Source organism: Orycteropus afer, unplaced genomic scaffold (assembly GCF_000298275.1).
Source record: "Orycteropus afer afer isolate SDZICR_OR568_19922 unplaced genomic scaffold, OryAfe1.0 scaffold00271, whole genome shotgun sequence".
In the NCBI taxonomy this organism is placed as follows: Eukaryota; Metazoa; Chordata; class Mammalia; order Tubulidentata; family Orycteropodidae; genus Orycteropus; species Orycteropus afer.
Genome location: NW_006921858.1, coordinates 443,924 through 455,315, shown reverse-complemented (window position 1 = coordinate 455,315; position 11,392 = coordinate 443,924). Strand labels below are relative to the sequence as shown.

General features: G+C 36.1%; 1 protein-coding gene across 1 annotated transcript in view; it reads right to left on the bottom strand.

Annotated features, from left to right (window-relative positions):
- DYNC2I1 (dynein 2 intermediate chain 1) overlaps positions 1-11,392 on the bottom strand; it is a 163,591-nt gene that overhangs the window by 88,136 nt on the left and 64,063 nt on the right. Inside the window, exon 11 of the mRNA XM_007950401.1 lies at positions 8,632-8,734. Coding sequence (XP_007948592.1) covers positions 8,632-8,734 — 103 coding nt within the window. The remainder of the gene's footprint in view (positions 1-8,631; positions 8,735-11,392) is intronic.

The following is an 11,392-nucleotide window of genomic DNA, read 5'->3' as shown; positions in this document are numbered from 1 at the left end:
CCAACCTTCCTTCCGAGGAGTGGCTGGTGGGTTTGAACCGCCAGCCGTCTGGTTAGCAGGCAAGTGTCTTAGCCACTATGCTACCAGAGCTCCCATTAGCTATTAGAGAGATGCAAATCAAAACAACAATGAGGTACCATCTTGCTCCAGCACTAGTAGCAAAGTTCAACGAGACAGAAAATAACAAATGTTGGCAAGGATGTGGAGAGATTGCGACTCTCATATACTGCTCTTGGGACTGTAAAATGTACAACCACTGTGGAAAGCAGTATGGCGATTCCGTCAAAAGTTGGAATTAGAAAAGCCATTTGACCCAGCTATTCCATTACTAGGTATATATCCTAAAAAAGTGAGAGCCATGACAAGAACAGACATATGCACACCCACATTCATCGCAACACTATTTACAATGGCCAAAAGATGGAAACAACCTAGATGTTCATCAACTGAGGAATGGATATCCAAACTATGGTACATACAGACAATGGAATACTATGCAACCCTAAAGAATAATGTAGAATCTGCAAAATACCACATAACGTGGATGAACTTGGATGACATCATGCTGAGTGAAATAAGTCAATCACAAAAAGACAAATATTGTATTGGTCCATTATTGTAAAAGTCAACGAAACATATATCTATGGAAGGAAATTTTCTTTGTTGGTGGGAGGGGAGGGAAGGGAACACTGTTAGATAGATAGAGATAAGTTTGTATTTGGATGAAGAGAAGAACAATGTACCAAATGTGAGTGATCAATATAGTGACATTGAGGAAGAGAAAGACATAGAGAGGTACGTGGGAAGTACAGACAACAAAGATGAATCCTTTTGCACATATAATATGGCGTTGTCAGTGAAGGCAAACATGGGTATATAGGTGGATAGATGGGTGGTCAGGCTGAACTATTAGGTATGTCTATGAAGTGGGGAGTATACCCAAGAACATGTATAGGGTTGGCAGACAATGGTTCTATAACTTTATGTGTATGATCTGAATTCCCAGGTGTATAGTGGAGCTGACAAAGGGCAAGGTTGTAGTCACTGCTGGTCACAGCCATCTACCCAGAGGGACCAAGTAGTTGAACCTATAGGCTTGGGACCACAGTCACAGAGGACATCAAGCTCAATTGGCATAACATACTACACAAAACATTGTTCCACCTCCTAGTTTGGCAAGTAGCAACTGGGATCTTAAAAGCTTGCAAGCTGCCATCTAGATGCCAATTCGACTCATAGTGACCCCTCCTTGGGTTTTCAAGGCAGTATCTCTATGGAAGTAGATTGCCCAATCTTCCTTCCAAGCAGGGGCTGGTGTGGGTTTGAACTGCCAGCCTTCTGGTTAGTAGTCAAATGCATTAGGCACTATGCCACTAGAGCTCCTTGCCTTAGGAATGTTTACCTTAAATTAAGTACTTTTACTTCTTCCTGGCAAGACCTTAAAATAATTTATTATCCCTTCTCTCTCAATTCTTACACTATGTTGTGAAGTATTTTAACTCTAGATGGATAGACAGATTAAAAGACAGATGCTGTTGAGTCAACTCTGAGTCATGGTGACTTTATATCCAACAGAACAAAATGTTGCCTGGTTCTGTGTCATCCTCACAATCTCCAGCATGTTTAAGTCCATTGTTGCAGCTACTGTATGTTGTCAATGTATCTCACTGAGCTTTTACTCACCCTTGCTGGCCTTCTCTTTCACTGAACATCATGTCCTGTTCCAGCAATTGATCCCTCCTGAAGATGTGTCCAAAGCAAGCAAGTCAAACAGTGTTCTGTTATAATCCACAAGGTTTTCATTGGCTAATTTTCTAAAAGAAAGTATCAGGTCTTTATTCCTAGTCTGTATCATTCTGGAAGCTCCACTGATACCTGTCCACCGTGGGTGATCCTGCTGATATTTGGAATACCAGTGGCATAGCTTCTAGCATCACTGCAACATGGAAGCCATCTTTGTTACACAAACTGACAGAAAGTTTGTGGATTTTAATTGTGCTTCATTTAAATTCCACAAGATATTCTTATTGTTTTATGTAATCACTATTAATTTATATTTACCCACACACTGATATTTTTCTTTGCCTTTCCTTCCTTTTTATTTCTGTGTTTCCATCTGGAATCAGTATTCTCCTGCCTGAAAAACTCCTTTAAGTGTTTCTTTTAATACAGGTCTGCTAACAAAGAATTCTCGTCACTTCTGTGAATCTGAAAATACCTATTTCTTACTTTTATTTTTCAAGAATATTATTCACTATGGATTTCCAAGCAGTTATCTTCTTTCCACAATTTAATTTACCATTGTCTCTGGCCTGCATTGTTTCCTTTGAAAATTTAGTTTTATGTTTTACGGATACTTCTTTGAAAGTAATGGATCTTTTTCCATTCTCTGGCTACTTTAAAGGTTTTCCGTTTGTCTTTGGTTATCAGCAGTTTTACTACATTGTGCCTACATGGATTTGTTTGTTTGTTTTTATATTTGTTTGAATTTATTCATTTGAGGTTCACAAAACTTCTTCAATCTGCAGTTCAATGGCTTTCACCAATTTTGGATATTCCCCAGGCAACAGGCCTTCAATTGTTTCTGCTCCATTCTTTCTCATCTGTCTTTCTGGGATGGTAAGTACACATATGGTTAGATTGTTTTCACTCTTTCTTGTATATCTCTTACAGTCTTTTCTGGATTTTTCCCATCCTTTTTTATCTTTGTGCTTCAATATGGATATTTTCTTCTAATGTCTTTTCTTTTAGTCCACTAATCCTGTCATTTCTCATAATTTGCTATTAACCTCATCTACGTAATTCTTAATTTCAGTAACTGTAATTTTGAGTTTCTTTTGATATTTGGAATACCAGTGGCATAGCTTTTTAATTCTCTCTTATAGAGTTTAATTTTCAGATTAAATTATCCTCTTTTTATCTATTTTCTTGTATGTATTATGTTTTGTTGTTAGGTACCATTGATTCAGTTTCAACTAATAGTGACCCTATTTACAACAGAATAAAATATTGCTCAGTACTGTGTCATTCTCACAATTGTTACTATGTTTGAACCCATCATTGTAACTCCTGTAGCAATCAAACTCGTTAAGGGTCTTCACATTTTTCCCTGACCTTCTACTTTACCAAGCATGATATCCTTCTTCAGGGGCTGGTGCCTTCTGGTAACATGACCAACATACAAGAAACAAAGTCTGGCCATTCTCACTTCTAAGGCACATTCCAGCTATACTTCCTCAAAGATAGATATGTTCGATCTTCTAGCAGTCTGTGATACATTCAATATTCTTCACCAACACCACAATTCAAATATATCAATTCTTCTGTGGTCTTCTTTATTCACTATCCAGCTCTCACATGCATATGAACAACAACAAAAAAAAAAAAAAACCTCACTGCTGTGGAGTTGAATCCAATTCATAGCGAACCCTCCATGGGTTTCCAAGGTGGTATCACTATGGAAGGAGATTGCCCAACCTTCCTTCTGAGAAGTGGCTGGTGGGTTTGAACCGCCAGCCTTCTGGTTAGCAGTCAAATGCTTTAGGCAGGCACTATGCCACCACATGCATATGAGGCAACTGAAAATACCACGGCTTAGGTCAGGCACACCTTAGTCTTCAAAGTGGCAACTTTGTTCCTTAAACTTTAAAGAAGTCTTTTGTAGCAGATGTGCCCAATGCAATATGTTGTCTGATTTTTTGACTGCTGCTTCCATGGGAGTTGATTATAGATCCAAGTAAAATGGAACTGTTGACCACATCAATCTTTTCTCCACTTACTATGATGCTGTTTATTGGTCCAGTTGTGGGGATTTTTTTTTCTTTATGTTGAGAATGTAATCTATACTGAAGTCTTCAAGCCCTCTTTGCTTTCTCTCTCTGTCTTGAACAAAGTATTATCTGGTAACGGCTGTATTTTCTCTGTGCCTCCAGCTCCTGCTAAACAGGCTGTCTATGTCACCTGCACATTGAAGGTTGTTAATAAGTTTCCTCCAATCTTAATGCCCTACTCTTCTTCACATAGCTTCTCTGATAATTTGTTCAGTATACAGATTTAATAAGTATAGTGAAAGGATACAGCCCTGATACATACCTTTCCTAATTTTAAATCATGCAGTATCCCCTTGTTCTGTTCTAATAACTGCCTCTTGATCTATGTACAGGTTCCTCATCACTACAATTAAGTGTTCTAGAATTCCCTTTCTTCACAATATTAACCATGATTTGTTATGATGCACATATTTGAATGCCTTTGCATAGTCAGTAAAACACAGGTAATATTGATTATACCAACCAAAAACCAAACTCACTGCCGTCAAGTTGGATCTGACTCATAGCGACCCCTCCTTGGGTTTCTGAGGCAGTATCACTACCAAAGTAGATTGCCCGATCTTCCTTCCAAAGAGTGGCTGGTGAATTTGAACTGCCAGCCTTCTACTTAGCAGTCCAATGCCTTAGGCACCATTGTAAAATCCATACCTAATAATTCCACTATCAGGATCACATACAGTTTTATTACTACTGTTTTCTTTTTTTCTTAGTTTTTGGTTATTTGGTCCTATCTCCTCATATGCCAAGTAATTTCTTATTGAATGTCAGACACTGTATAGGAAAAATTATAGAAACTTTTGATTTAATTATTTTCTTTAGCAGGGAGAGTATTTCATTTTCTTCTGGCAGGGAAAGTACAGACAGATCATATTGATCTCAGCATGAATTGAGATAACTTTAGGCTTGATTTCAAGGTCTGTGAAATGTAGTACATTTCTATTTTCTAGAGCACAGCCTTTAGCAGTCTCAACTGAAGTCTGGGATGTTTATCAAGGATTCTCCTACCTAGAATTACTAAACTTCAATTTTTGTCTCCCTAGTCTTTTGAGAATGTCCTAAGTTCTAGGCCAGCACTCTCTGTACGATGCCTTGAGATACACAGCATCAAGTTCCCTGGCTGGACACCACAGCATTGGATACAGGGCTCACTTCACACTGAGTTTCCCTTCTCTTCAAGATCTCAGACCTTCAAGTCTTGGCTGTCTCGGTTACTCCTTAACGTATTCAATCAGCTGGGGTGTTTTTGGTTTGTAATCCATCTTATATAATTGTTCTGACACAAGGGTTTGATGATATAAACTATTCCACAATAGAAAAAAGCAGAAGTTCCTGTACATAAGCTTTTGTAACATGCTTTCTCATATCATAAGAACATTTTTTATATGATATTATATACTCCTCAGCAGTATCTATAATTTTAATACATTTGATACATTATAGAAAAGTGCCTCCAAAGACTATACCAATTTGCGACAAGCAACTTTTTTCTATGCATTCTCTTCAACATTTAAATATTATCATTTTTAAAACTTTATCTATTCCATCAGGAAAAAACTCGTATCATTGCTGTTTGAATATGTATTTCTTTGACGAGTCATATGGCACAAAATTTTTTCATGTACTTATTGGCAGCCTGAATTTTTCTATTGTGAATTAGCTCTCTATACCCTTTAGGACACCTGTCCTTAGATCTATTCCTTGCTCCCCCCATGCTGATCACTGAACTACATTTCCCAGGCTCTCATGTCAGGCAAGGTTCCACTAGGGGGGGAAAAAAAGACACTGCTAGAAGAATGAAGAGCAGAAGATAAGAGAATAAATTATTTCTCTACTTCTCTCTCTGCTTTGAACAGAGTATCTGGCAGCAGCTGTATTTTCTCGGTGGCTCCAGCTCCTGCTAAACAGACTGTCTACGATTCCAGCTCTCTGGGCTTCAAAAATACCGAGAGCCTCTGTCTCTATAATTTAGGCTTAATACTGGCTTCCTGCTGTGGCTAATCTCTAAGTGGCTTCATTGTCCCCTGTTTAGCTTTTTAGCTCTTTCAGTACTCATGTAATTAATCACCTGCATTACAACCCTTCTTTTCAAAATTCTCATAATGGTTTTTGGGTTTCCTAATTGGATCTCAACTTTTACATGACCTCTGCCCATTTTTAATTAGGAAGATTGAATTCTGCTGACCAAATTAAAAACATTTATGTATTAAGGATAGTAAACCTCTATCATATCATTTCCAAATATTTTTTCCCATTTAGCCTGGTACTTTTAATTGTGTCAAATTCATGGACTTATAGAAATTTAGGGAGCTCTAGTGGCATAGTGCCTAAGGCATTTGACTGCTAACCAGAAGGCTGGCAATTCAAACCCACCAGCTCCTCCACAAAAGGAAGATTGGGCAATCTATTTCCATAGAGATACTGCCCCAAAAACCGAAGGAGGGGTCACTATGAGTCAAATTGACTCAAAGGCAATGAGTTTTTTTATAAAAACTTAATTTTTTTAATACAATTCATTAAGTTTTTCACATATTTTTAATTTGCTTTTAATCTTAGAAAGTCTTTTGCTATCCTAGTATCATTAAACAATCACCCATACTACCTACACACTTTTTAACTTTGTAATCCATTTAGAATTTATCTGGGTATACTGTGCAGCAAAGAGCTCTAGTGGCATAGTGGTTAAAGCATTCAGATGCTAACCAAAAGGCAGATGGTTCAAACACAGAAGCCACTCTGCAGGAGAAAGATGAGGCAGTCTGCTTCCATGATGTACTGCCTTGGAAACCCTATGGGCCAGTTCGGCTCCATCATATAGGGTCACTATGAGTCGGAATCAACTCGATGGCAATGGGTTTGGGAATATACTGTGAAGCAGGTATCTATTTTCCTCAAATTTCTAGTTAATTTACTAAATTTTATCTAGTAGTATAAATGTCTCTATGTTTTTTATCTTTTTCATCTGTACTGTATTTCTATTTCTTTGTAATACACAAATGCCAGAACACACTCACCTTCCAAGTATAAAGTACTCCTAAATTTTTCTCAAAAATTTTTTCATTTGTGTTTGTCTCCAATCCATCTATGTCTTTACCTTTTATTTTCTTTCATGTTTCTTTTAAAATCTTTAATATAATTTTGATATATGCAAAATACTCCTATAATATACCACTATTTTAAAAATTATAAGGGAGCTCTTGTGCAGTAGTGGTTAAGGTATTTGGCAGCTAACTAGGAGGTTGGTAGTTTGAAAACCTCAGCTGCTCTGCAGAAAAAAAGATGAGGCAGTCTGCTTCCATAAAGATTTACAGCCTTGGAAACCCAATAGAAGTTGCTATGAGTTGGAATCGACTCTACGGCAGTGAGTTTGATTTGGTTTGGTTTTATAAATTACAATATAATGAACATAGATCTTGCCACCTAACCCAAGAACTAGAAAATTAACTGAAACAATTCCATTGCTATCTTTAAAATTAATAATGACCTGTATCCACTTATGAATGCTTCCTTTGTTTGTACCTTCTCCATCTCCTCCACCATCCATGTGACAATCAGCATACTGAATTTTATGTGTGTAACATTTCCTTGATTTTTAAAATACTGTTTTATCTCATATTTATACATTACTAAACAACATGCTATATAGCTCTGATTGATTCTGTGTTTACTAAAATCGCATTACACCATATGTAGTTTTCTGAAACTTGAATTAGAGGAAAATCTAGCCCTTCCCCTTCCCTTTTGATCAGAGCACATGTCAATATTCCCAGAAACTTCTTAACTAAGTATGTGCATTATACAGCACATGGCCAGAACTCCTGCTATATCTATTCTCAGCAGGAAAGGAACGAGGTTGCATGCCTGCAGCTTAAGAGAGGTGTGTACAAACCACCTCCTTGCACTGGAGCAGAACCCACTCACCATGGAATACGAGTGCCCACTATTGAAGCTGATCTTGTTCTCTCTCTTCCCTTTGTAAGTAAAGTGTTGTTCCAGCCAGTTCCTGTGAGTCATGTCTTTCTTTGTGACTCTGACACTTGCGAACTATAGAGGGGTTAATAACCTAGGGCTGCTGCTTCTAATAGCAGGCGTTATTATGCCCTTTACTATCCTCCATGCGGTGGGACTCCTCTCTTGGAGGTGGTAATAAATATCACTTACTCAAAAATAAGTTCTAAATTAACAGCAATCAAAAGCTTGAACTTCAGAGCCTGGCTGACCTGGGTTCAAATCTTAGCTCTTCCATGAACTAGATACTGACATCAAGCCCCAATATCCCCATCTATAAAATAAGATTGTAGGAATTAAACAGGTAATACAGGTAATGGCACATAATAAAGATAAACAATAAATAGTAATTATTATTAATATTTTAAATTATTAATTTCATCAGCAGCATCACCTGAAAAATGGACATAATATTTAATTTGCAGAGCTATTATGAAAATTAAATTAAATCAATTGCACCTAAATGAGAACAACATCACACTGAGAAGTAGGTAATAGGGCTAGGTTCACTCACTATTTAAGCAGAGTTGCTGGCCCACAAGTTTAGTGAATGCATGATTATAATTTTTTCTTCAATAAAAATATATCATTGAACAGTTAACCATGAATTTAACTACAAATATTAAATGTCAAGCATCTAGTAGATAGCAGTATACACATTTACACTATTAATATAATATCCAGCCACTAAGAGAAAGGTATTACATATTAAAGAACATATCTAGTCAAAAAAAAAATACAATGAAAAGCAACATATATTAAAACTCCAAAATACCTTTGACAATTCCCCACCTACTTTTGCTTAAGGGCCTGATTCCGACTCTTTTGACGGTGTGAAGCTGTTACAAAATCCATGAAAATTCCACAGACAGGGGCTCTGGATGGGGAATTGTTTGCATCTGTACAAAATAAAAATGTTATTCTGTGAAACACTGAAATATTTATTTCAAAAAAATTGAGAGTAATACGATTGGAAATATATATAGTTATATACTCTAAACACTACAAGAAACAAATACTAACAAGAATGAAAATCTTCCACAACTATTTAAGATACCTGTTTCTGCTAATTTCATCTAAAATTTTCAGGTATCAAAGTATATATTTACTGATTGGATGTTAACAGTTTCAGAAATGTTTAAGGATTATGGAAGATACAGTCATAGCCCCATTCCCCAAAAAAAGATTATAATCTAATAAGGGAATTGGGACATGAATATACTAAAGAGCTAAAAAATATAAACAAATGCAAATTAATATTGAATCCATTATTAAATATATCAAGAGTACAAAAGAAAGGACTATGCAGAGCATAAAATTAATCAGAAAACTTAAAATTTTCCAAAGATATTACTAGATTTATAACTATCTGACTGACTTAAGTCTCCTTCTACCATGAACAATTCCATTTGCTATTTTTAAAATATATTTAAAGATTTTTTTTAAATATCCTATTAGATATCAATCGCTCCTCAATTCACCTCTTTCTCTTCTGAGCACTTATGTGATTTCCTGCATGTACTTATTAATATATTTATTTGTTCATAAATTTTTTTTCATTTGCATCTTTATCTTCTCATTTCTTTTGGATTTCTGTTTGAACTTAACAAGAGTAGAATTAACAATCCTACCATCTTACAGTTTTTTAAAGCTTTTCAAACCCTCAGAACACTTTCACATATCTTATCTCATTTGATCCTCACCAAGTCCATAAACCAAGTGTGATATAGTGAAAAGTGTACCAGATTTAAAGTTAAAAGATCTGAGTTCAAGTCCCAGTACTGCCAATTACTTGCTTTATGTCTGTGAGCAGTTATTTTATCTCTGCACCTCTGTTTTCTCATTTGACGAAACATCTTCCCTACAGTATTATTATGAGGATTAAACCAGGTCATACATATGAAAAGTATTCTGCTAACTGTAAAGTACCAGGTAAATATTAAGAGATACTATTTTTTCAGCTTTAAAAATAAGGGAATTGATTGACTTGGTTAAAGTCACATAATTAAAATTAGAATAATGACATTGCCAGACCAGACTGCTCCACTTCTGTGCCAAGTGTCAGTACTCAATAAACACTATTAACTGACGAAGTAAATAATTTACCTTTTGGAGGTATACGAACTCTTTCAAATACCATGGTGTAACTTTAGTGCACTGGAAAAAGTTATCTATCATATAGTTCCTAATGCCCTGAAAAAGGATAAGGAGTGCAGTTCATAACCAAATAGCTTAGTCATCACAGGAAGCAGGCAGGGAATTTCCTACTCAATAACAGCATAATGTCTAGGGGTAGCCAAATAGAATAAAGAAAACTAATACTCTCTATAACCTCCATAATAATAATGATAATAATAATAGTAATAATAAAAAGAAAAAACTCACTGCTGTGGAGTCAGACCCGACTCATAGCAACCCCGCCTTGGGTTTCTGAGGTGGTATCACTACAGAAGTAGATTGACCAACCTTCCTTCTGAGGAGTGGCTGGTGGGTTTGAACTGCCAGTCTTCTGGTTAGCAGTCAAATGCCTTAGGCACTACACTACCAGAGCTCCTAATAATAGTAATACTTGATATGCATTAATGCCTAGCATGTGCCTGGCACTTTTTCAAGCATTTTACACATATTCACTTATTTAATTAATCCTCACAACAAAAATGAAGTCTTACCCTTATTTTACAGATAAGGAAACTGAGGCACAGAGAGGTTAAATAACTTCTCAAGGTCATACAGCTAGCAAGTGATAGAGCCAGGATATGAAAAACAGTCTGACTCCAGAGCCAGCACTATTAAGCATTACTCAGTGTTAGCCTAGTCTAGTTCAGCATTAATGAGAGCAGAGAGAGTAGCTCAAACTCTATTTCTTGGGTAGCGATGAATACTTCTTTCAAATAAAAAATATACCAATAAGTAATGTCTTTTGTCTGGGGTTGAAAATAATAATCTTATAAATCTGGCTATTAAGGATATACTGCAAAGTATAAATGTGGGAAATGAATGATGAAAACAGGTTATTCAATGATATCATAAGACAGCTGACAATATTAAGAATAAGATTTTTTAAACAATTCAAGAATAAGTCGAATGCTGTCCCAGGGCAATAAGGCAAGAAAGGGAAATCAAAGGCATCAAAATTGGTAAGGAAGAAGTCAAACTATCCCTATTTGCTGATGATATCATCCTATACCCAGAAAACCCAAGAGATTCTGTCAAAAATCTACTGGAACTAATTGAGAGATTTAGCATTGTGGCAGGATACAAGATGAACATCCAGATAAGCTGGATTCCTCTACACCAGCAATGAGATTGCTGAAAAAGAAATAAGGAGATCAATACCGTTTACAATAGCTACCAAAAAAATAAAACACTTGGGAATAAATCTTACCAGGAACACAAAAGATCTGTACAAAGAAAACTATAAAAGACTATCTCAAGAAACCACAAGAGATCTACATAAATGGAAGAACATACCATGCTCATGGATAGGAAGATTAACATTGTGAAAATGTCAATTCTACTCAAAGCAATCTATACATTCAATGCAATCCCAATCCAGA